The 27,341-nt window shown below is 39.4% G+C and overlaps 2 protein-coding genes across 3 annotated transcripts in view; one reads left to right on the top strand and one right to left on the bottom strand.

Annotated features, from left to right (window-relative positions):
• The window catches only part of LOC135477412 (116 kDa U5 small nuclear ribonucleoprotein component-like), a 49,745-nt gene that overhangs the window by 5,209 nt on the left and 17,195 nt on the right, over nucleotides 1–27,341 (top strand). Inside the window, 12 exon segments of the mRNA XM_064757497.1 lie at nucleotides 11,093–11,155; nucleotides 12,468–12,600; nucleotides 14,881–15,000; nucleotides 15,663–15,699; nucleotides 16,495–16,573; nucleotides 18,115–18,190; nucleotides 18,751–18,816; nucleotides 20,509–20,544; nucleotides 23,112–23,202; nucleotides 24,139–24,221; nucleotides 26,169–26,335; nucleotides 26,910–27,037. Of these exon segments, the coding sequence (XP_064613567.1) occupies nucleotides 12,478–12,600; nucleotides 14,881–15,000; nucleotides 15,663–15,699; nucleotides 16,495–16,573; nucleotides 18,115–18,190; nucleotides 18,751–18,816; nucleotides 20,509–20,544; nucleotides 23,112–23,202; nucleotides 24,139–24,221; nucleotides 26,169–26,335; nucleotides 26,910–27,037 (1,006 nt within the window). The 5' untranslated portion in view covers nucleotides 11,093–11,155; nucleotides 12,468–12,477.
• On the bottom strand, nucleotides 934–3,636 carry LOC135478328 (uncharacterized). 2 transcript variants are annotated; one of them, XM_064758603.1, is made up of 6 exons: nucleotides 3,585–3,621; nucleotides 3,048–3,103; nucleotides 2,392–2,479; nucleotides 2,069–2,133; nucleotides 1,743–1,826; nucleotides 934–1,325 (listed from the first exon to the last, which is right to left on the bottom strand). In XM_064758603.1, the coding sequence occupies exons 1-6, from the start codon at nucleotides 3,615–3,617 to the stop codon at nucleotides 1,121–1,123; spliced, it is 531 nt and encodes a 176-aa protein (XP_064614673.1). In that variant the 5' UTR covers nucleotides 3,618–3,621; the 3' UTR covers nucleotides 934–1,120. The 2 variants fall into 2 exon arrangements, with proteins under 2 accessions (XP_064614673.1, XP_064614674.1); XM_064758604.1 differs by lacking the exon at nucleotides 3,048–3,103 and having other exon boundaries at nucleotides 3,585–3,636.

Below are 27,341 nucleotides of genomic sequence, written 5' to 3' on the forward strand. Positions count from 1 at the left end.
TTACCTTCCTATAGCTATAAAGTACAACATCCACGAGAAGGACGGTTGCTAGTTTACCTTCCTATAGGTATCAGGTAGAACATCCACGAGGAGGACAGTGGCTAATTTATCTTCCTATAGGTATAAAGTACAACATCCACGAGGAGGACGGTGGCTAATTTACATCCATATAGGTATAAGGTACCACATCTACGAGGAGGACGGTGGCTAATTTACATCCCTATAGGTTTAAAGTACAACATCCATGAGGAGGACGGTGGCTGATTTACCTCCCCGTAGGTATAAGGTACAACATCCACGAGGAGGACGGTGGCTAATTTACATCCCTATAGGTTTAAAGTACAAAATCCATGAGGAGGACGGTGGCTAATTTACATTCCTGCAGGTATAAAGTACAACATCCACACGGAGGACGGTGGTTAATTGACGTTCCTATAGGTATCAGGTACAAAATCCACGTGGAGGACGGTGACTAATTTACCATCCTTTTTCTCCGCAGATGGGAAAAGCCCAACACGAACGAGGACAAACCGAGTTTGCCTTTCTCTACATGTACGTAGATGAGAAATTTTTCACAGAGCCTTAGAATATAATCCTCGAATCATCCAATATGAGAAATCCAGTGACCACCAATTCCGGACAGTTGAATAAAAAAGTCAACAACCACATTCTAGTTTAAATATATGTATTTTAAGGAGCCCTGTCGCACTGCCATAACCCACCGCCCATGGAGAGTTTGCCAACAGAAACTCTAATTCAACAAGTTCCTTTCCCTAAAAATGGTTACAGCATTGTATTCATCCGGTTTGCAAAAACCTTTACAGAAAAACTATTATAAACTGAAGAACGCTTTACTGAGATGTACGGATAAAAGTTGTGTTTCATTACATATGCTGCAGTACCCTAGGTAAGTTTATTAGTGTATTAACTCTCTTGTACATTCTAAGATTCTATACATGTGTAAGTGAAGCAATGAATGGTATGGAGGTGGAATGGAAAATACATTATAGGTGTAGGCTATATGTACAAGGCATATAGCCATGATACAATGATAACAATGATATAAAATACACATTGTCAACTCATCAGTCATCTATTATTTACACACACAGCATGCCATTTACGACTCGGTACTGCTGATTAAGCGGTGTGCTCTTAATTGTTCACTTTTTTTAAGTGCCGTGTGTAACGATGAATGTTCAGTTTGACAGCATCTTCGTCTTGCTTCTGGTAAAGATATGTGCAGTTTGTTGGATACAAGCAGTGCGACTACATCCCGAACCAAAGCTTCCTTACATCTCCTATTCCTGACTGTCCCTTCGTACCTACAAAGAAAAAAATGTGAACAGAATGCAATCCTGTTAAAGGCTTCCTATTTCATTTGTAAAAGACTGAAATCTGGAAATGTATATATATTGCTACTAATTAAACATATATGCCTTCACACTTTTTAGCAAGTCATGCGCGGAACAAAATTATGAAATTATAATGATAAATAATTAAACACACATCTACATGTAAATGACTACTTGATGACTGCAATATTCTTAGTTACTTTCCTCCTTTTTTATGGCTTTAGCCTTGTCAAATGTTTATACACATTTGAACTGTCTGTATATAGATAACTTGAAAGCTGGAAAGCCATTCCGATACTACTCCATTCATAACTGGAGCCAAAATAGCCATATCTAATTATACCAAAAAATAAAAACAGACAGATAAAACACAAGGTAAATACAAACCCATCCACATTTAAAATCTTCTGAATTCGCTCGGTTCCTGGTAGCTGGACTAGCTTGTGTACAAATCCAGATGTGGCGGGGCGCCTGAAGCAATGTTTCACACAAGAATATAATCACACAGTGAAAGATAATCATGGCCTATTTCCAATGCACATATACAGACAAGGTATACAAAAGCATATGTAGATAAGTTGTGACAACAAACAAACAGAACATCCCAGATCTGTACTGTAACAAAAAACCCTTATAGGCATGATTATTTGAAACGTGCATGGAGAAGACCGGGATTACTGGCAACCACCCTACCTACATGTACCTATACGTACCGTTTGTCCCTAAGCTTCAATTTGAAGAACTTTTTTTCCACATAGGCTTCGAGATATGTATAAGCCTAAAAGAGAAAATCTTATTAAGTACCATACGCATACCCATTCGAAATAACACCCAGAATGGCCATAATTTACTCACAAAACATTTACAAAATTCCAAAGTCTCGCAGCGTTGTTTTTGGTACGTAAAACATATATAAATATAGTAACACGGCTTTTTCCATACAAAGGGTATTTTCAGTACATATAAATCAAGCTAAGCGAAAAAGTCAATATCAATTTATAAACAATTTATACACCGAAATCACACTTTTACGTACCAAGTCCAAGACATAACCGAAACCAAAGCCCTTTAGAAATTCCCTTCTCGGATTTGTCAAGAAAATCTCCAGCTCAGAGCTCTCGGACCTAGATAAACACATAATCATGTATACAGTTGTACGAGGAAGGGGTTAGGAGAAGCTATCAATATAACACAGTGAAACACTCTAAAACACTCGTTTTAGATACATAATAATATATCCCGGGCGATGAAGTGCATGAGGATCTTTATGAAATCACATGCTACCATCAAGTGTGGCTGTATGATGTGAAACAATACATTAAACTATATGTCATGTAACAAATTAATTATTTGTATCGCAGCAACTATTCTTCAAATAGCAGCGAAATCTTTCGAGTTTGTGTGATATGAATGTACAGTGGTGCTGCACGCCACTATAGAAGAATAGGGAAAGACATAAATTATCATATGTTTAAAACTACTGTATATAGTCAAATACAAGGGTCAATTAAATACACTGTGTCTGTAAATTATAATTGCGCAGAAAAATGTGTAGGTATTCCTAAGCTAATTGTTGTTCACACCAGTCACTGTGCGAAACTCCAGAATGCGCCTACACATATGAGGAAATATAGAAAAATATGTAAAAGACAAAGAAAATAAATGAAGTGTACAGATTTAAGCTATACATACCACTTTGAACCTCTGTCTGTCAACAAGCCTTCCACATACTGGTCGATCACATCAACCTGAAATATCAACATTATGCGGCATATATATATACAATCCAAACATTGTGTTTAAGTTGGTTAAAAATCCAAAAATTGTCAGACACAGTTTAATGGTATTTTTCTACTGATGCTGAATACTTGAGGCTCAGACCCACCTGTTATTTCTAAACAGTTTGAGTATATGCCTCAGTGTCACCTGGGGCCCTCATGGCTCAGTCGGTTAGCGCGCTAGCGCAGCGTGATGACCTAGGAGTCTCTCACCAATACGGTCGCTGTGAGTTCAAGTCCAGCTCATGCTGGCTTCCTCTCCGGCCGTACGTGGGAAGGTCTGCCAGCAACCTGCGGATGGTCGTGGGTTTCTCCCGGGCTCTGCCCGGTTTCCTCCCACCATAATGCTGGCCGCCGTCGTATAAGTGAAATATTCTTGAGTACGGCGTAAAACACCAATCAAATAAACAAATCAATGTCACCTGCATGACAACTGCTCCCTTATCCATACCTGTGAAATGACATCAGATACACAAATAAACATGTTGGAATCCTGCTCCTCATTGTTGAGTTCCTCGTCCGCAGATGGAATAATCCTGGACACTTGTAAGTCTTCTGACGAAAACCTACAGAAATCAAGACATCACAAAAGTTGTATCTTTCTTGAAAACATACGAGAAATGACTGCAACACTTATCAAAATCGACGCCCACATCGTTACACATTCTAAAGCAAAACGTATCGGAAAGAATGTGTTCAAGACAAAGACCTTAACCCTAAGACATGCAACAATGTTCAGTCATGCCCAGCATTTGTCGCCTCAAGCACCACAATGCAGATATACACGAGTATAATATTCAATTCAGATTTGAAATGCATTTCCTTAATTAGTGTTCTCTTTGCGAATAATTATCCTTCAACATGACGTGCAATGGAAATGCCGTGAAGAACTCTGTTCAGTTAGATGGCAAAGAACGGCACTTTTACCTACAAAAATAAACACGTCTTTTGAACATTGTGATAATTTAGTTATCTATTTCAATGGTGTTTTACGCCTCAAAAACAGCTCAATTTACAGCCCATGTGATGGCGGTCAATTTTATGGACATATGTGCATGGACTGTAATATATAGCGCAGACTTAAAGCCTAATTAGATTGCTCGCACAGTGAAGCCTTTGGAAAGAAGTTTAAACCCGTGCATAGCTGATCCAATTTCTTGTGTGAATATATACAGTGTAATTTGACAAATAGATTATGAATCTGGCTTTGCTTTTGTTCTAGCTTTGTTCTAGCTTAAGAAGTTTGACCACAATTTACCTACTGTTCATGCATTAGGCATAAATAGCTAACCACGAATGTGGCTTTGTTTTGGTTCTAAAGAAGTTTTCGCTTTTAGGCACACTTTATTCTGATATTTGAGACACGATGCGAAAAGCAGTAATGGTGCAATGCTGAAAGTTGGTCAGCAGGACAAATTGTGCTCTTCACTCGTATCAAATTATTACAGATGAATAGTTTTCCAGTGATTGGCATTAAAATTTTTGCCACCGTTCATGCATTACGTAAGAAAAACATCTGTTGGCTTTCGAGTTACGGTTAGCGCAGCGGGAGCGTTCTTTACATTGTGTGGTATTAAAACATACACGCCAAATGACTAATCTGTTGGTCTAATAGAGAGAATATGTACACAAACACTACACAACTACTATTCACATGAGGCCATTGAGTAGAAGTTCTATTGCAGGCATAGATGATCTGATCTCTTTGTGTTACTTATTTTTTCCCTTGCAAATTAGACACTTGCATTTGCCCGACCGGAAGTTGATGGCATCTTTCTGTTTTACATCCATCTCCGGGGCCAATCACGAAAATAAGATCTGTAAGTTTAGATTGCTTTGATACCTATTTTACTCTGCCTCATCAGTGGAAGAATATTTTAAATTGGCGTCTCCTACAGAGCCGATAAATCTGCATATACGTCTGGATGACCACTAGGAGTATACATTTCGAAAAAAGATGTAGAAAATAATTTAAGAACATATCATCTCATTGACAGGGAATGTATCTATTTTTTTAACATGAAAAGTTAATCAAAAAGCTCGCCTATCATATAAAGCCGCAGACGATAACTATATATGTACACAGTATTTTAGATGAATGAAACGTATTGATGCTTAATTTTACGTGCCGTTTTGTCCCTCAACGCGTGCTTTCCAGTGTACAGCTCTTAAATGGTTCTCTACTTTCTTCTTCCTTGTTGGCTTGAACTTTGACGGTGGACATAACGGACAATGGAATGAAATATAGTCTCCTTTACAACAATCCTTGCAACTTTTTACACAACTTAACAATTCATCCACAGACTGAATCACGACAGGTTGGTGTGCTGTCATTGTTACATTGAGGCGTCCAGAAATAAACTCGTCGGAAAAGTGGAAAGCTTTTATAAAAGCTATGTACTACATTAGCCAAACTGCAAAGCTCACAAGTCACCCTGAGATAGTATTACTTCAGCAGACATGCGATGGGAAACTGTGTTTACAAACACACCGCCACCTCGGCTTTCCACGGTCCAGACACACGAAAGTTACCCATAAATTTGTTTTGTTTAGACATTGTGGCAAGTGATGCACGGAGGTATAAAAGTGTAGAAAGAGCAGGCCTATATACTGAATGTTCTTAGAAACTCCACGTTTTTAACTTTAACTGAAAATGTTTTATCTTATAATCGAATTAGAAAATCATTTATACTTCTATCAACATCGAGTTTTTCCAAATATTGTATTGTTTTGGCGTCCGAAAAACATAAACAAACTCGTACATGATAGAACTCGTTAATTTTTCTGGAAATAACTCTCCACCGTCGAATTCCAAGTAAATTGGGATTAGGAGACATGAAGATCATTCATGTGAGACAACATGTCCATATGAACAAAATAAAATAGTCCTACTTAATTTCTAAGATGAAGATATTGGTCCGAAGTACATTTTAAATTCTTCAACCATAACAAAAGTTATCACGACACTGCAGATATGACTTTCAAGCACTATAGTAGGCCCAATGTGCTAGGTAGTACAAATGAAATGGTATTTGCTTGACATACTTCCTTTTCAGCCATTTCATGAGGATTTCATTCATTGTATGAATAAAATCAAAGCGCTATTCAAAAAGCCCGACCCCAATTCATATTGTATTATACATGGATCTTCTGCTGCTTGGTTGTTGGGCAGGGAAAGGCAAATTTTAATGCGAATTGAGTTACATAATTACATTGACGGTATATTTACATACACCTGTATTGTTGCATACTTTTGCCTGTACACATATTTGTTAAGAAATATTTTGTGATGTGTGGATTTTTATGATTCTGATCATTTTTATTTTTTTAAAACTTAATAATAGTAGTAATAAATGCATCTTGCTTAGGTCAAAGAAAACAATTCTGGGTATGAGAAAGTTATAGCTGACAGATTTCCTTGACAAGGAGATAAGTCTGAATTCCTTTTTAAGTCTGAGGACTATAATGTCTTTCTAAAAATTCCACCGTGGTTTGCTGGGCTAGGATGTTATATACATTACGTTGTGAATAAACAAACCATGTGTCCTAAAGAGAGGATGGCGTTAAACAATAATCAAATAAATAAATACATAAATAAAGCAAGTAACTTTATGGTAGCGCGACATATGAAAACCCTATAAGATGGAGACGCCTAATTTAGTTTCAAGTTAAATGTTTTCACTTAGAGAATTCAGGAGCAATAAAGCGGGCGATCACTTGTCCACCAGTGAAATCTGATATATGTGGATGTAAGCTTCTGCGGTATAACAAAATAAACTGGGTCATGCATGAAAGTCAGAGGTCAGACACACAGAATTTAGACGCTTGAACCTTTCTCTGCCATAAGAGGAAATAATGTGTGGGGTGTGTTAAGAAGCAAACTCTGAAAAACTTACTTGATATCTTTGGCAAAATAAGCTTTCTTAAATATTCAATGTTTTTCGCACTTTACAAATTATGGTCTCAAGCTACATATGTGTATTTTTTGGGTTATAAATAAGGCTATACAACAGCAGCAAAGACCTTGTTTGTCCTTATCAAGGAACTGAGCGTAACAATTCGCCAGGCTTTATATCTCTGCAAGTTTTTATACACTAATTAAATGGCCATTGAACGTTAATTGACAACATGAGCGCTGTGAACAGCTATGCACAGGCAGAGATCAAAAGGGATTACAACATTAAGCGTCAGAAGTTTACTGTACACAGAATAAAGCAATAATAATAATCATGTACATAAAACATATAACATTCCTAAGTAACAATAAACAACCTATGGTTAATTACCACACAAGCGTGATTAGGCTGGCGAAGAGCTATTGTATAACTTATAGGACTTCCATTCAAATCGGGCTAATACTTAGTTTTAAAAAAGTTTCCTAAACATGTAACAAACCCTGGTATCCATCACCTTACATACATACTTATACATTATATGTTATATATATTTCTCAGAAATAAACAAGGCAACAGTCCTCCGCATATAGATTTTAGCTGTACCAAAACGACATATAACTTATCTATTGTCCTCATAAGTGTGTGTCAATCAATCAGTTAAATCTTTATTAGAAGTTAATTTGGTAATCATCAATGTTGTACTGCATACCTGAAGGATGGAAAACTTTATACCTATAAAGGTTGAACTTTATACCTATAGGAAGGTAAATCAGCCACCGTCCTTCTCATGGATGTTGTACTCTATAGCTATAGGAAGGTAAACTGGTCACCGTCCTCCTCATGGATGTTGTACCTCATGCTTACATGGAGGTAAGTTAGCCACCGTCCTCCTCGTGGATGTTGTACCTTATACCTACATGGAGGTAAATTAGCCACCGTCCTCCTTATGGATGTTGTACTTTATACCTATATGAAGGTAAATTAGCCACCGTCCTCCTCGTGGATGTTGTACTTTATACCAGTAGGAAGGTAAACTAGTCACCGTCCTCCTCGTGGATGTTGAACTTTATACCTATAGAAAGGTAAACTAGTCACCGTCCTCCTCGTGGATGTTGAATTTTATACGTGTAGGAAGGTAAATTAGCCACCGTCCTCCTTATGGATGTTGTACTTTATACCAGTAGGAAGGTAAATTAGGCACCGTCCTCCTCGTGGATGTTGTACCTGACACCTCCAGAAAGGTAAACTAGCCACCGTCCTCCTCGTGGATGTTGTACTTTATACCAGTAGGAAGGTAAACTAGTCACCGTCCTCCTCGTGGATGTTGAAGTTTATACCTATAGAAAGGTAAACTAGTCACCGTCCTCCTCGTGGATGTTGTACTCTATACCTATAGGAAGGTAAACTGGTCACCGTCCTCCTCGTGGATGTTGAATTTTATACATGTAGGAAGGTAAATTAGCCACCGTCCTCCTCATGGATGTTGTACTTTATACCAGTAGGAAGGTAAACTAGTCACCGTCCTCCTCGTGGATGTTGAACTTTATATCTATAGAAAGGTAAACTAGTCACAGTCCTCCTCGTGGATGTTGAATTTTATACATGTAGGAAGGTAAATTAGCCACCGTCCTCCTCGTGGATGTTGAACTTTATACCTATAGAAAGGTAAACTAGTCACCGTCCTCCTCGTGGATGTTGTACTTTATACCTATAAGAAGGTAAATCAGCCACCGTCCTCCTCGTGGATGTTGAACTTTATACCTATAGAAAGGTAAACTAGTCACCGTCCTCCTCGTGGATGTTGTACCTTATACCTACATGGAGGTAAATTAGCCACCGTCCTCCTTATGGATGTTGTACTTTATACCTATATGAAGGTAAATTAGCCACCGTCCTCCTCGTGGATGTTGTACTTTATAACTATATGAAGGTGAATTAGCCACCGTCCTCATCGTGGATGTTGTACCTTATACCTATGGGAAAGCAAATTAGCCACCGTCCTCCGCGTGGATGTTGTACCTCATGCCTACATGGAGGTAAGTTAGCCCCCGTCCTCCTCGTGGATGTTGTACCTTATACCTACATGGAGGTAAATTAGCCACCGTCCTCCTCGTGGATGTTGTACTTTATACCAGTAGGAAGGTAAATTAGGCACAGTCCTCCTCGTGGATGTTATACCTGACACCTCCAGAAAGGTAAACTAGCCAACGTTCCCTTCGTGGATGTTGTACTTTACACCTGAGGAAAGGTAAATTAGCCACCGTCCTCTTTGTGGATGTTGTACTTAAGACCTGCAGGAAGGTAAATTGGCCACCGTCCTCCTCATGGATGTTGTACTTTATATCTACATGAAGGTAAATTAGCCACCGTCCTCCTCGTGGATGTTGTACTTTATGGCTATAGGGATGTAAATTAGCCACCGTCCTCCTCGTGGATGTTGTACTTTATGGCTAAAGGAAGGTAAATTAGCCACCGTCCTCCTCGTGGATGTTGTACTTTATACCTATATGAAGGTAAATTAGCCACCGTCCACCTCGTGGATGTTGTACCTTATACCTACATGGAGGTAAATTAGCCACCGTCCTCCTCGTGGATGTTGTACCTTATACCTACATGGAGGTAAATTAGCCACCGTCCTCCTTATGGATGTTGTACTTTATACCTATATGAAGGTAAATTAGCCACCGTCCTCCTCGTGGATGTTGTACTTTATACCAGTAGGAAGGTAAACTAGTCACCGTCCTCCTCGTGGATGTTGAACTTTATACCTATAGAAAGGTAAACTAGTCACCGTCCTCCTCGTGGATGTTGAATTTTATACATGTATTAAGGTAAATTAGCCACCGTCCTCCTTATGGATGTTGTACTTTATACCAGTAGGAAGGTAAAATAGGCACAATCCTCCTCGTGGATGTTATACCTGACACCTCCAGAAATGTAAACTAGCCAACGTTCCCTTCGTGGATGTTGTACTTTACACCTGAGGAAAGGTAAATTAGCCACCGTCCTCTTTGTGGATGTTGTACCTAATACCTGCAGGAAGGTAAATTGGCCACCGTCCTCCTCATGGATGTTGTACTTTATACCTATAGTAAGGTAAATTAGCCTCCGTGTTCTTTGTAGATGTTGTACCTGATACCTGCAGGAGGGTAAACTGGTCACCGTCCTCCTCATGGATGTTGTACCTTATACCTGCAGGAAGGTAAATTAGCCACCGTCCTCCTCGTGGATGTTGTACTTTATGGCTATAGGAAGGTAAATCAGCCACCGTCCTCCTCGTGGATGTTGTAGGCCTACTTTATACCTATATGAGGGTAAATTAGCCACCGTCCTCCTCACGGATGTTGTACCTTATACCTATATGAAGTTAAATTAGCCACCGTCCTCCTCGTGGATGTTGTACCTGATACCTGCAGTAAGGTAAAGTAGCCACCGTCCTCCTCGTGGAGGTTCTACCTGATACCTATAGGAAGGTAAACTAACAACCGTCCTCCTCGTGGATGTTGTACTTTACGGCTATAGGAAGGTAAATTACCCACCGTCCTCCTCGTGGATGTTGTACTTTATACCTATATGAGGGTACATTAGCCACCGTCCTCCTCGTGGATGTTGTACCTTTTACCTGGAGGAAGGTAAATTAGCCACTGTCCTTCTTGTCGATGTTGTATCTTATGCCAGTAGGAAGGTAAATTAGCCACCGTCCTCCTCGTGGATGTTATACTTTATACCTATGGGGAGGTGAACTAGGCAAGGTCCTCCTCGTGGATCTTTAATATTTTTTCTTTAAGTTAGTGATGGAGGACTATTAGGTTACTAATTAACAATGACACATTAGAGAAGGTCTTCAGGGTTACAGTAATGTCTGTGTTTTCGGATAATAAGGGGTTTAAAGTGTTGAGAATTTATCTGCTTGGCTATAGGCCTATATAAATATACAGGCCTATAGTCTCGTACCTTGCCCAATTATTCGTAAACGAACAAGTTACTTGTTCCGTTCTGCTCATGGATGTCCGTTCTCCTCGTGGACGTTCTCCTCATGGATGGCGGCTGCCCAGTGCTACTCAAATTTGCAGCACGTGTTGAACAAAGACAGTTGTTAACTAAAGCTTAGAACTTCTGGATCACGGTAAGAAAGGTTGCTGGCTGTATACTAGTGTATTTCTAACACATCGTTCAATATCGTCTAACCAGCAAATAGCAAGCATTGCCCAGAGAACATAGGCGCTCTCACTGCAAGTCACAGACATCATTTCTGGTCCAGATTTCGACACAAATTTATACCTCTCATTTGATATCTTGTGTCATTAGTAATGTCATTGAATTCCACTTTCGAGAATTTGAAACTTGAGGTTGTATCAGGTGGTAAAGCGAAATCAGTTCGATGAAGAACTAGCTTTTCACAATGGGCATCTAACAGGTGTCTAAGGAGGGGCTCATTGACTAACAAAAGAACAAACCTAGTGTTTAGTTTACAACTGCACAGCTTATTAAGTTGGGCACCCTTTTAGTTGGGTAATTTGGGCTAAACTGTTTTATAATAGGAAGAAACCTAAAATGCCTTAGGTTATGTACTAAAATTTTTTTTGTAAATTCGATACTGTAAATTACGGAACTACAACTCACTGTATATCTGTGGAACAGATGAGTACGGAACCGCCACAGAGACAAAGGCCATGGAAGAGGGGATTACTCTGCAAGAAATCTGTGACAAATCTGAGTTTTTATTTTTGTTCTCACACTTGCATAGTCATGGCATTCCCCCATTCACCCCTGAGGAATACTTTGTAAAATTTCGGAAAGGAAGCGATTACTAACCTCCCTGGCCTGTGCAATTACTCCTTTACAATGCTTAAGGGTTTGGACCACAACACAGTTAAATCCCAAGCTGTCGATCATCCCAAAGATAAACGTCCTTCTCACCACATCATATACATCATCTGGGTTCCTGGGCCATTTTCCTACCATTTGCAGTCGTGAACCTGTGCATAAAACTTCAAACAAACATCTGTAAGTGGGAAGGTCTGCCAGCAACCTGCGGATGGTCATGGGTTTCCCCAAGGGCTGTGCCTGGTTTCCTTCCACAATAATGCTGGCCGCCGTCGTATAAGTGAAATATTCTTGAGTATGGCGTAAAACACCAATCAAATAAATAAACAAACAAACATGGCTTCCTCTCCGTCCGTACATGGGAAGGTCTGCCAGCAACCTGTGGATAGCCATGGGTTTCCCCTGGGCTTTGCCTCATTTCCTCCCATTATAATGCTGGCCGCCATCGTATCGGTGAAATATTCTTCAGCACTTTCCAAGAAATCAATCAAATATAACCAAATAAATAAAATAAACACGTTAGGATGACGCCTAATTTTGCTATTATTTCTGCTATTTCTGTTATTGGCGGTGTTGTTTTATTTCTAGTCAACTGTTGCTGTCTTGTGTAGTCAGTCAGAGATGGACGCAGATCTGTATGACGAGTTCGGGAACTACATCGGCCCAGAGCTAGACAGTGATGATGATGAAGATGAGGAAGAAGATCATGATGATGAGATGGCCGACTACGGGGGACAGATGGATGTGAGTAAAGACCTGCAATAGTAGAAGCAGAAGGATATAATACAAGGAATTTCACCAAAAACTGAAATTGCAAGCGTGTCCATAAATGCCTCTTGTCCTGCCCTTCAGATCTAATAGTCTCTCTTATTCAATTCTGTACGCACACCTTGTGTCTCTAATGTTACATTACAGGCAATAATAGCAAGATAAAAATTTCAGGTTGAGGAAGGGGTCATGCATGAATTACTTTTGTTGTCTCCAACCAATTCCTGACCTTTGATATTCTTCTAACCTCAAGCCATTTTCTGATCTTTAATCTCCGTGGCCCAGAGGTTTAGTATGCCACTGCAGCACAAAATGACCCAGGAGCCGCTCACCAATGCGGCGGTAGGAATTCAAGTCCAGCTCATGCTGGCTTCCTCTCTGGCCATGCTTGGGAAGGTCATGGGATTCCCCTGGGCTCTGTCCAGTTATCTCCTCCAACCTTTTTATGACCTTAGATCTTTTATTTTTGATCTCTAACCTTTTTTATTCTGACATTAGATCTTGTTTTGACCTGAGAAAATTCTGAGAATTTTTCAATGACGGTCTTTATTCAATCACTGTATGCCTTTTGCAGAACAACAAGTTGTAAACTGTGTATACAGCGCAGACAGTTCTGTAACAACAAGTGGTAGACAGTGTATACAGCACAGACAGTTCTGTAACAACAAGTGGTAGACAGTGTATACAGCACAGACAGTTCTGTAGCAACAAGTGGTAGACAGTGTATACAGTGCAGACAGTTCTGTAACAACAAGTGGTAGACAGGGTATACAGTGCAGATGGTTCTGTAACAAGTGGTAGACAATGTATACAGTGCTGACAGTTCTGTAACCACGTGGTAGACAGTGTTGGTAGACAGTGTATACAGCACAGACAGTTCTGTAACAACAAGTGGTAGACAGTGTATGCAGCACAGACGGTTCTGTAACAAAAGTGGTAGACAGTGTATACAGCGCAGACAGTTCTGTAACAACAAGTGGTAGACAGTGTATACAGCGCTGATAGTTCTGTAACACAGAAAGAACAGAAGGAATTAAAACTATGAATTACATTGGTGATAGTGTCTGAATTATATGTACTCAGTAGAATGTTACTGTCAGCAACAATTGTTGAACACCAAATAAATCAGTCAGTTATGTGAAAATACATGAACTACATTGTGTATAACATATAGCTCCATGGCACACTGCTTCTGACACTGTAAGCCTTGCATCCAGTAATTTACTTGTAATGAAATGTTTGCAAATTAAATCTACTAAAGTTAATTATTCCATAACTTCCACGAAAATATTTCAATAATATGGACTAACAGTTATAATTCATCGTTGCATAATAAACAGTAAAACTACGATAACTGAATTCAGTTGATCATTGTAGCATTAAATTAACATTCTACAGACATACCCCAATGCTGTCGCTGTGAGTTCAAGTCCAGCTTATGCTGGCTCCCTCTCCGGCCATACGTTGGAAGGTCTGCCAGCAACCTGCAGATGGTTGTGGGTTTTTTCTCCCACCATAATGCTGGCCGCCGTCAATTAATATTCTTGAATATGGCGTAAAACACCAATCAAATAAATAAATACAGACATACCACAATAGTACTTTGTAATGCCAGATGGGAGACTACTCTGTACGGCAACAACTACTTATACAATTAAATGGGAGGTAACTCTATCCCTAACTCTAAGCCATGACCTTAAGTCGACATTACAAAAAGTCTAAGTAGTTGCTCAAAACAACTGTGTGTCTATGCCAGTAAAGTGTAATCATTCTCCTTGAGCTATAGGACATGCCTCATAACTTTGAAATGAACTTAAATTTATTAAACCTAGAAAGCAGTTGTGTCTCAGAAATTGAACACCTTATGACACGCACAAAAGTAAATTGTTTGAAACGTGTGTTGGTTTATGTGGTACAAATGTCATTCAAGAGAAAAATGTCTAATATTATAACTGTATATAAAAATAGATGGAACGCAACCCTTGAGTTATGTACCTGAAGAGTGAATCTCTGTGTTAAACAAACAGCAATACAGCTACACAGATTGCAAAGCAGCAAACACAAATGCCTGGCGTGCAGTGGGAAATTTTCGCTCGCTACCATAGCGCCGCCACACATGGCCAACAATTGTGCAAAAGGGAATATCTCAACCACTAACCTTCAACATTTTATGACCCCCACCTTTTTTTGACCTTTGCTGTTTTCATGACCTTTACGTAACTTTTTCTGATGTTTGACTTTTTTCTGACCCTTAAGGATGAGGAAGGGGCGATGGACCAGGACGATGCTGATGATGGTGGAGACATGCAGGTAGTTCTTCACGAGGACAAGAAATATTACCCCACCCCTGAGGAGGTGTTTGGTCCGGAGGTTGAGGTGAGCAAAGTTGATAATAATGATGAAAGTTTTCAGGATATAACTCAGAAATCAAGGATTTTCTTTACTATGTGAAAGTATTATTCCGCGGGAAATTATTAACAGTTAAAACTGTTCAACTCTCTTCTGGTTCTGAGTTATCACACAAGCTAAACAGCTTGCCACAATGTGGCTGCATGCTGGCTTCTTCTCCAGCCATACGTGGGAAGATCTGTCAGCAACCTGCGGATGGTCGTGGCTTTCCGCCGGGCTTTGCCCAGTTTCCACCCGCCATAGTGCTGGTTGCAGTCGTATAATTGAAATATTCTTGAGTACGGTGTAAAACACCAATCAAATAAATAAATAAATAATGTGACTGATATACTGCCAATGTGGTGTTAAACTTCAGTCATTTGTTCATAGGGAACAGTTCGTCTTGATACATCTGAAATACTGCCAAATACATTAAACCCCAGTTCTTCAGTAAAAGGGAACAGTTCCTAGGGAACAGTTCATAGGGAACTTTCAGATAATGATTTCAACATCGTGAATATGAACAAGGGAGACAACTGGTGCCTCATGCAGAAGACCTTACTCACTGGTAAAGTTAGTCGACACTTCAAGCTTTGATTCGAAGGCTTTTATGTACTGAGGAATTAATTGCATGTTTTTTCCATTTTCAGACAATTGTACAAGAAGAAGACACCCAGCCTCTAACAGGTAAACCATGGAGACAGTTTGCATTTTCAAAGCCTGTTGAGGTTATTCATTAGAGGCAGTTACCAGGCATCTGCAATCTGCTACTTTTGGAAACAAAAAGAGCTGGTAGATGCCCAGTTTGTGCAGAGTTCCTGTTTTATTTTCATTTTTTAATTCTCTTGTCAAGTAGCTGGTTGCTTGTCAGTTCAGAAAGATAATGACTGATCTGAATAGATATTTACCTACGTGAGAAGGATCATTCGTAGCAAATGGAAAAATACTGACAATGGGGGTATCTTGATGTTAATGGTTGTATATATCGATATATATATATATAAATATATATATATATATATATATATATATATATATATATATATATATATAAATGATATAATATATAAGGTGTGCTGTTTCCGACCCTTGCGGAAAGGTTCAAGCCAAAGATATTGTGAAGTTTCTTGGCTGAATGGTAAGACCATTGTCTTTCAGTAGTTTGGGACACATGAGATCACGGGTTCAATCCCAGCCTTGGGCATGGACTTTGTGGATTATCCATCTTGCATTGTAGAAACTACTGATGGTGCAAGCGAGGTTGTTTGCACAGTGATGTCAATTGTCATCCAGCAATATGGCAGACGTGTAAGTTTGTACATCTCAAATGGTCGTAGTGGTCAGTAACATCTACAATCAAAGAAATAAACAAAAAGCAAAAAAAAAAAAAAGACATGAAAAGAGTAAGTCAACATTTAATGTCAAGATTTATTCAAGCTTGTATCCACTATGAGATTTTGAATCTTCTTTCTCTTTTTACAGAACCAATCATCGCACCAGTAAAGAAGAAGAAATTTGCCATGGCAGAGCAAGACTTACCCTCCACAGTCTACAACATGGAGTAAGAACAGATTGCTTGTGATTCAAGGGCTTCTGTAGCTTTGATAGATTATCAAAGCACTGGCTTGCTGTGACTATTAGGCTCTAAACCAGAGAGGTTGTGTGTTCAAATCCTACATGCGAAGGGTCATACTCTTCCCCTTGGGTCCGCTTCGGGACCGGTAGATCCAGGATCAATCCTTGGTCGAGTCACACCTAAGACTTTAAAAGAGGAAGTTGTAACTTCCTCGCTTGGCGTTCAGCATGAAGGGGATAGTGCAACGACTGGTTGACCCGTATCAGTATAATGGCTCGGGCCGTGCGGCTTACTTGCCTTCGGTAAGTCGTCTCAGTGATGCAGCACTAAATAAAAGAGCGGTGGAAATCCGTCCTGCAACAAGGAGGCACATTACACGTGCATGCACCCTAATGATTCCTTCGTCGTCATATGACTGAAAAATTGTTGAGTACGACGTTAAACCCCAAGCACTCACTCACTCTTCCCCTTGGTTGTGCTCACTTTCTTCCCATCATTATCCAGCTGTCGAGTTTCAGGCACATGGCAGTCCCATAAGAGATGAATATTCATGAACACTGATCAGATGAATTATCAAACGATCTTTTCTATGCTTCCTTTATTTCAGACATGCTTAGTCCCATAGTAGAAGTCGGTCTTTTCAAAGTGGTGTGAAAATTTCTGGTTTCTTTATTGACTCCAGCGCGTAATCAAGGTTACCATAGTGGAAAGACTGATGTCTTAATTGAACCTTTCACAAGCAGCCTAATATATGGGTTATTCTGTCAGTCAGCCAATCAGTTTGTTTTTGTGCCCTATATTATAACATAGGCCTTCAATAATGTAATGTTATTGTATATAAACTGTCGCTGTGAGTTCAAGTCCAACTCATTCTGGCTTCCTCTCTGGCCATTGGTGGGAAGTTTGGCAGCAACCTGCAGTTGTTCGTGGGTTTTCCCCGGGTTCTGCTCAGTTTCCTCCCACCATAATGCTGTCCGCCGTCGTATTAGTGAAATATTTTTGAGTATGGCGTAAAACATCAGTCAAATAAATATTGTACATTAAATGTGATGACAGTGTAGCATTTTGAATAATTCTAGACACTGATGTCAATCTGCTTTTTTTTTTTTTTAACCCAATTGTGCTTAAGCCATGGTGCCATGGGGCATGTAATTTACATGAACAGTTAGAGTAAAGGTTTAACTGAGGTAAGTTGACTAGGACGTTTGAAACTTTGCTGAACGTCTCTTGATATCCACTCTTGACCAGTCGGTTGTGAGTTCAAACCTAGCTCCTGCTGCAAGCCCTGTAGGGTTTTTTTTTGTGAAGATTTGCCATCTATCACACTCTCATCGCTGCTCTGGGTTTTCTCTCTATGGTGTGCATATTAATTATATTTTCTCTTTCTGTATGTGTCATTCGCTTAAAGAGGGTCATCAGGTCAAAACGACACAAAATCTTAATCGTTAGTGTTACAGCCATTGGGAATTTTCCCTTGTTCTTTTTACCTTTTACAGCTTAAAACATACGTTTTTGCATCTTTTCAGGTTTCTGGCAGACCTGATGGACGTACCAGGGTTGATCAGAAACGTCACACTCTGCGGTCATTTGCATCATGGGAAGGTGAGCCTCGGGTTAACTCGTCTTTGATGGATCTTATTAGCTTCTATAAACATTGATTCGATCTCTAGTCACGTTTGTTGTATCACATACCATCAAGTGATTGTGAATGCTGAACGTCTCCAGTATCCACTCTTGACCAATGCGGTTGTGAGTTCAAACCCAGCTCCTGCTGCAGGCCCTGTGGGGTCTTTTTTTGTCGAGGTTTTCCAGGCCCCTGTCAGGCTGGATTGACAATGCCCTGAACACAAGACTGAAAATAAGCAGCAGGACAAGGATATGTAAATAACATTGTAACTTTTTTAATAATGCTGGATAATTTATTTTTAATAATGTTTTTTTTTTTGATAATAGCTGGAAGATTTGCCATTATTATGTTCTTTACCAACTCAACAATTATTTCCAGGCTGGTGAACTCAAGTGAAATATTTTTTGAGTGTGGCAAAATAAAACATTTAAGTTTATGAAAGTTTATTCAACTTATTATTGCCTCTTGTGGGAAAAGAGAAAGTAAAGTTTAATATGTTGTTAATACACCATTGTCATCCTCTTGAATGTTACAGACAACGTTTATTGATGCTTTGATCGAGCAGACACATCCTGAGCTGCGAGCTACTGAGGATAAAGAGGTGAGGGGATTTTAAATCTCTGGGAGGAAGAATTTTAGCTTGTTCAACAAAAGACATGTACAGACACTTGCTCAACAAGAGACATGTATAGACATTTGTTCAGCAAGAGACATGTATAGACATTTGTTCAACAAAAGGCATGTATAGACATTTGTTCAACAAGAGACGTATAGACATTTTCTCAACAAGAGACATGTATAGACATTTGTTCAACAAGAGACATGTATGACATTTTCTCAACAAGAGACATGTATAGACATTTGTTCAACAAGAGACATGTGTGACATTTTCTCAACAAGAGACATGTATAGACATTTTCTCAACAAGAGACATGTATAGACATTTGTTCAACAAGAGACATATATAGACATTTGTTCAACAAAAGACATGCATAGACATTTGTTCAACAAGAGACATGTATATACATTTGTTCAACAAGAGACATGTATAGACATTTGTTCAACAAGAGACGTATAGACATTTTCTCAACAAGAGACATGTATAGACATTTGTTCAACAAGATACATGTATGACATTTTCTCAACAAGAGACATGTATAGACATTTTCTCAACAAGGGACATGTATAGACATTTGTTCAACAAGAGACATGTATAGACATTTGTTCAACAAAAGACATGCGTAGACATTTGTTCAACAAGAGACATATATAGACATTTGTTCAACAAGAGACCTGTATAGACATTTGTTCAACAAGAGACATGTATAGACATTTTCTCAATAAGAGACATGTATAGACATTTTCTCAACAAGAGACATGTATAGACATTCTCTTCTATGTGCGTTCAGGCACATTCATGACATTGAGACAAAATATTCTGTAAAGTGCGACAATGATTGATTGATCGATTGATTTCAGAGGCATAGAATGAATGTGAATTCCATACGTAATAACAAGATTTACCGTGATTTAATGGCAGAGATCAGATTTTGATTGGTTAACAGAACATACAAGTACTATATCTCATCAAAACTGGTGTTTGTAAAACTATACGTTTAGACCTTGGAATGATACTTTTGGTGCCAACACTTTAGAAGAGAAGAGAAAAATAATCAGACTTCAAAATAAAACTCTTGAAGAGGGCCTAAAAGGTAGATGAAGTAATCCTACAAAATGAAGTGAAATTTCTGTTGAACTTAGAAAAGGTGTTTTAAGGTTTGTTTGGAAGGTGCTATTGTACTGCCTTCCTTTGACAAAATGGAAGCAAGTGACAAATGCATTCTGATATTTTGACTGAAAACATAAACACTATGTGCCTGTCTTGGCCTCTCCCTATTTAATTTACATTGAAATTATAGACCACAAGAAAGGCAATTAAAAATGTAAATTGAGGATAATAATGTACATTAGGATTGGCCAATCATTTGCTTTCTCTTGTCACAGAAAACTGTCAGTCCACGCGCACTTGCTTCATTTTGCCCTTTCATCACAGCATACAAAATCCCTCTACCAAGACATGCGACTTGATTCAAGAAGCATATTATGTGATAATCCTACTTTTTGACCTATATGCTTCCTTTTGTCACGGGACGGCAGTATAAACTACTGGAAAGATAGAAGTTTCAGCTCCCAGAGTACTATTTTATTGCCTTTATTTGCTCTTAAAAAGGCATGTTTTTGGGAGCAGAAGAGTAAAATTGTATTTCAAATCTTGTGATTTTGATTTTTGCAGATGCGATACACAGACACTCTCTTCACTGAACAGGAGGTGAGAATTTCTATTGCTCTGTCCTATAAATTTATTGCTTCGTTCCTCATTCATATGGGCTTTCGTGAAATATCTTTGGCACTGTTCAGCACTAAGGAGAAGCTGTGGACAAGTGAAGTCCTAACGCGCTATTATTATCAATTCTATTACGCTTCGATTCCTTTTTATTACATACAACGCACTGCTTGGCATTGTGCCAAGTGCACATTATCTGAGTCGTTCGATACCCCCCATCATGAGACAGAAGTGTTTGACTTCTGCACGGGTCTGTTGTAGTTCTATGGGTGGATAGAGGTTGTCGTTTACATTGAATAAAGCAGACGACAAATATAAACAAAGAAACAAAGTGGCGATTTTTTCTGTCGGAGCAAACTTTTTTTTTTAAACTGATGGGTCTCAAAACGAACGGATCCATGATGTCTGATATTTCCCGCGATGCAAAACTTAGCCGCCGGTACACGAATCACTGCGTCCGGGCTACGACAGCCACAGTTCTTGCTGATGCCGAAGTTTCTGTGATGGACGTTATGTCTGTGACAGACCACCGCAATGAATCCAGTGTATGGAGTTATATCACCAAACTCTCCGTTTCAAAACGCCGTGAAATCAGCATTATCCTGCAAGCTTCAAGTGTGTTATCAGAAAATGCTGAAAGTGAAAATGCCGTTGAGTGAAAATACTCCCATGTCAGTCACGCCACTCCCAGTGCAAATCCCTGACGCTGTCGACTGTAATGTTACACGTAACAGTAGCAATACCATCCAAATGGCAAAATCCCAGTTTTCAGTTACGCTTCAAAGTTTTTGAGGGTGGTTCAACAATAAATAACAGCACAGTTCTCATCAACCTCACATCTATTTGCTATTGTCTGACTGCCGCCTATATATTGCTGTTGACCAAGATCTTCAAATTTTGTACATCATGTGACCTTTATGCATGAGTGTGACGCGTATATTTTACGTAACTGGTACAAGGCACTGAGTGAAACGTGCACGGGGCTGGTTTAATGTACATATAACTTTGTACAGATTGCGTCATTACAAATTTAAATTGTGGTAGCCGTCCATTGTATTTCACAATACTACAAACGCAAATCATATTTATCCTCATGATACCTTCAACATATAAATTATAATATATTTATTTGCTTACTTAAAATAAGCATAAACACATATCTATGATGCTGTTATTGTTTTGTTATTTATCAACATATGTTGAGAAATTAACATTGAATTGAAAATGTGAACTGAAGTGTTCCGTTATTTCAACATTCGTTACCCAGTGTTTATGAACTTGATACAGAATACAACACGACCGCAAAACATTTACACAAGCAAACCAATAAAATTCAGTATCAAACTATTGTTAACCTAATTTTGTGTGTTTCAATTTTTTTTTTTTCATACGTAAGTGAAAACTTTAATTATGTTTAAACAGTTTTACTCCCCACTTTTGTTGTCTTGTTGCTGATGCCAGAGATTTCCAGCTCCTTTAGCTCTGTCAGACAAAGTTTGGGAAATCTTTTGACTTGCCCGAACTCTCGCTGCCAGCAACGAGCGACCTCCCTGGCCCACTGTCATTGTGGTCGCTGTTTGACACGGTGCCTGTCTCACCGAAGCCTACCCTGATAACAGAGTCTTAGCTGAAAGCAGGACAATATGAAAGCAACCCTGCGGATGTTTTATTTTATAGTGCAAATTTTATAGTCGGAATTGTTTTCGAGAAACAAACGTATTCTCTTTATTATTCTATCCTAGTCGTGAAGCTTGTCCGTAACATTTAGCATCGCATTTTAACACCCCCTGTAAAACACATCATAGTTTTGTCAAGAATTAGGTCATGCCCCTTTAGAACGTTCGGTTGGACGAAAACAACGTGCCGGGGAGGAAGTGGGGGGCGTTTTTTGCTGTTAATCTAAACCGCAATGGCGTTTTTGTTGTAATTACGAGAACATTTTGCTGTTACCAAGGTAATATAATAGAAATAATGTTCGCATCAGAGTAGTCTAACGGTAGTTTTACATCAAATCGATGTGAAAGAGTTTACAAGTTTTAGGTCTCAGGCTTCACCTTGGACCTAAAATATAAACTCTTCGACCTTCGACCTAAAATGTAAACTCTTCCACATTGATTTGATGTAAAACTACCGTTAGACTACCGTGACGTGAACATTATTTCTTAAATATTCCACCAGCTGCACAACATTAAATTCATGTGAAGAGAATATTTTCTGTGATGAAAAAAGGATCGATTATTCTAGTGCTTATGATATATTTATCCTTAAGGCGACATATAAAATTTTCTTAAAATATTGGAACATCAAACATGAGATTTTTCAGTTTTTTTTTCTTTTTTTTTCTTTTTTTTGTTATTTTGATTATCAGTACTCTTCCGCTAGTATACTAAGCTCAGTGGTGGATAAGCAGGATTCCAGTGCTTGTCAGGAGACAGTATAACTGTCTCGTATGCGAAGAGAAACTTGCCATAGTTTCAGTTTTCTCTGCTTGAAATCTGATAGCCATGGTATAAGTGGAAATACTAATGGCTTGTTTTGCTTTGTCATTTCAGCGAGGTGTCAGCATTAAGTCTTCACCTGTCACTCTGGTCATGCAGGACTCGAAGAGCAAATCCTACCTGATGAACCTGTTTGACACGCCAGGTAAGCTTGTTATACTCCAGGTAAGCTCATCAGACACCAGGTAGGCTTGTTATTCTCCAGGTAAGCTCATCAGACACCAGGTAGGCTTGTTATACTTCAGGTAAGCTCATCAGACACCAGGTAGGCTTGTTATACTTCAGGTAAGCTCATCAGACACCAGGTAGGCTTGTTATACTCCAGGTAAGCTCATCAGACACCAGGTAGGCTTGTTATACTCCAGGTAAGCTCATCAGACACCAGGTAGGCTTGTTATTCTCCAGGTTAGCTCATCAGACACCAGGTAGGCTTGTTATACTCCAGGTAAGCTCATCAGACAACGGGTAAGCTCATCAGGCAACAGGTAAGACTATCAGACGACAGGTAAGCACGTCAGACAATAAATAAGCTCATCAGACAAGGATAAGCTCATCAGACAACAGGTAAGCTCATCAGACAACACCAGGAAAGTTTATACAACACGAGGTTAGCCTGTTTGATAGAGAGAAAACAACAATAGTGACAGCTGCATGTATGTGTGGGCCAGAACTTTTCAAGTTTTATTAAAATAAGGATACTGTTCTTGGTAACAAATCACATCAAATTCAATGCACTAGAAAGTGTGTGTATGTATTTATTTATTTGATTGGTGTTTTACGCCGTACTCAAGAATATTTCACTTATACGACAGCGGCCAGTATTGTAGGAGGGAACCTACGACCATCCGCAGGTTGCTGACAGACCTTCCCACATACGGCCGGAGAGGAAGCCAGAATGAGCTGGACTTGAACTCACAGCGACCGCATTGGTGAGAGACTCCTGGGTCATTACGCTGCACTAGCGCGCTAACCAACTGAGCCACGGGGGCACCCCAGAAAGAGTATTGGAGCAGCCATTGTTTGTGCATTATCAAATGAGACCTGAAAATTTGACCACAAAAGTTCTCCATTGTTTCCATAGGTCATGTGAATTTCTCTGACGAGGTGACGGCAGCGTTCCGCCTCAGCGATGGGTGTGTCATCTTTGTGGACGCAGCAGAAGGGGTAAGTCTGGAAGCCGGGAATTCCTCATTCTCCATTTGGGATACTGTAAATGCCTTTTTATTCGTGTGGTACTAACATTCGCGGATTTCGCGGCAAACACATTTCCGCGAAAATAAGTGCCATCAAATATAAAATCCGTGTAAGTACTTTATAAATGTAGCATGCGTTACAGGCATAAATTCGTTAACAAGGACTACGGTTCTGATACTTTTTCAAACACTTTAATTAGAAATACCTAATTAGAATGTATTCTGCCTTTCACAAGTCCAGCTTAATTGATTGTCAGTTAATGGCGCTTTCTTTTAACGAGGCTTAGCTTTGTCTAAGTATCACCCCAATGCGATGTTGCTGTTGTTGTTGATTTATTGCCGCAGTTAGAGACATACAAATCAATAATTTATACTGGGCGTGTGTACGTGATACAATATACATACGATGAGAGAGGCTGTTTTTGTCGTTGACTGCACTTGCCTTCCAGTCAGATCACCTTTCCAACGTGCCCAATACATTGCTCGGGGCTTTCCGCACTTCAGACTTCCCTTTTCATAAAGTTTATTTCAGAGAAATTTACTCAAATCTGTCACAGTTCACTCAAAGTTTCACTCACCTGCCGATGCATGAGCAATTAAACAGTGGGATTTATTTATATCACATTTAAACCTTCGTCGTCTCCCGGAGTGAGTGACACGAATATTTGCTCACACAGCTGGCAAGGGCTTTGTGTGATAAAGATTAACAGTCTTCAAAAGATTAAAAGCTTAGGAAGATTAATTTCCTTTGCCTGATCAAGTTACTGTATTGTATAGAATTTTTGTCATATGTTACAGGTACAATCAAGTTTAAATGATAACATTGTTACTTGAATGCTTCAGTTGTTTTATTACTTGGCGTTTCTGTATTGAAGTTTGATATTCGTTTATCAGTTGTCCAAAAATTCTGTTGAAATCCGCGAAAATTGATGCCCTCGAATGTGTCTTCTTAACAAATCCGCGAAATTTTATGCCCGCGAATAAAAAGGCATTTACGGCATCAGCTATAGTGAGGCTATATCATCAAGTTATTATCCCTTGAATAAAACCCATATGATGCTATGCCTGTCTTGGTTCTGGGGCCTATCTAAGATTTGTTTCTCATTGATTGAAACCCGAGAACTGAGTGTACATGGCTTGCACGAAGCATTGTCACTTTATTTGTCTTTCATTGTGATGAACATGCACATAGGTGAAAATTGAAGTGAAGGAAAAAAGAAAATAATGGGAACGTTGCAAGAATGACCACTTAAAACTATACCTAAAACTAGCTTTGTGTTTTTATTGTTTTATATAACTTTTGTCCAGTTACTGTCAGATCTCTCTGGTCGGTATGTACACTTACATGTAGTCATGAAGGAGTCATGAAGGAATCATGAAGGAGCCATGAAGGAGTCATGAAGCCCATAATATAAACATGGAGAGTACGTGGGAAGGTCTGCCAGCAATCTGTGGATGCCCGGTTTTCTCCCACCATAGTGCTGGCCGCCGTCGTATAAGTGAAATATTCTTGAGTACGGCGTAAAGCACCAACCAAATAAACCAAATAAATAAAAGTGGAGAAGAGATACAAACATTAAATTAACTCACCTATCCATTTGTCTTTAGTTTCACAATGCATAAGTTTACAGTGTCGTCTTGCAATGTACATGGTCTAGTAGAGGGCCCCCATGGCCAAAGGACTGGCCCCGACAGCACAGTTGGTAGAGCGTTCGCCAGGGGAGGCAGTAGATCCAGGGTCAATCCTGGGTCACACCTAAGACCTTAAAAGAGGAAGTTGTAACTTCCTCGCTTGGCGTTCAACATTAAGGGGATAGTGTAACGACTATTTGAACCGTATCAACCTAATGGCTCAGGTGGGGCAGCTTACTTGCCTTGGGACTTGTATATATCCCAACCTTGTTTGCATGTCCTCCAGGTGATGCTGAACACTGAACGCCTGATCAAGCATGCTGTTCAGGAGAAAATGGCTGTCACCATCTGTATCAACAAAGTTGATCGACTTATCCTAGAGTTAAAGCTGCCACCGACAGATGCCTACTACAAACTCAGGAATATTCTGGATGAGGTCAACAGTATCATCAGGTCAGTGTCTCACATCAGTGTGTCATTGTCTCATAGCAGTGTCTCGTGTCAGTGTCTCACATCAGCAACACGCATCAGTGTCTCATAGCAGTGTCTCACATCAGGGTCTTATAGCAGTGTCTTGTATCAGTGTCTCACATCAGTGTGTCATTGGCTCATGGCAATGTGTCATTGTCTCATAGTGTCTTGTATCAGTGTCTCAAATAAACGACAAGCATCAGTGTCTCATGGCAGTGTCTCACATCAGGTCTCATAGCAGTGTCTTGTATCAGTGTCTCACATCAGTGTGTCATTGTCTCATATCAGTGTGTCAATGTCTCATGGCAGTGTCTTGCATCAGGTTCTCATAGCAGTGTCTTGTATCATTGTCTCACATCAACGACACACATCAGTGTCTCATGGCAGTGTCTCACATCCAGGTCTCATAGCAGTGTCTCCCATCAGTGCCACCAATATGATAATGCTGGTAGCCGTCGTAAAAGTGAAGCGTTTTTAAGTATAGTGTAAAACACCAGTCAAATGAACAAACCCCAGACAGATAAATTAGCAAATTCATGACTTCTCCTCTCCACAGTTTGTATGCTGAAGACACTGAGAACAGACGAGTGTCACCCATCCTGGGCAACGTCTGTTTTGCCAGCTCGTACTACCGATTCTGCTTTACCCTGGGCTCATTTGCTAAGATCTACTCCGACACCTACGGTGAGTCGTCAAACGGTGATTTCCTACAAACTTGCTGTGATCAAACTTCTTAATATTACTGCAGAAAACACAGGGGTCAAAATGTTTTAATATTTTCAGCTCTTCCTTGTGATTGGCCTAAACAACAGTTTAAATCATCTAATGTGATTTACTGGGGTCAAATTTATTAGACTCCAGCTATATTATCATAAAGTAATAATACAAAAGTGGATGATGGATAAAAAAAATATCACAAATTTACTTACTGTGAATCTTCAGCCTTTTTTCAGCGGAATTTATGGATAAAATTACTATGAAAACGACA

This window comes from Liolophura sinensis, chromosome 11 (assembly GCF_032854445.1).
Source record: "Liolophura sinensis isolate JHLJ2023 chromosome 11, CUHK_Ljap_v2, whole genome shotgun sequence".
Classification (NCBI taxonomy): Eukaryota; Metazoa; Mollusca; class Polyplacophora; order Chitonida; family Chitonidae; genus Liolophura; species Liolophura sinensis.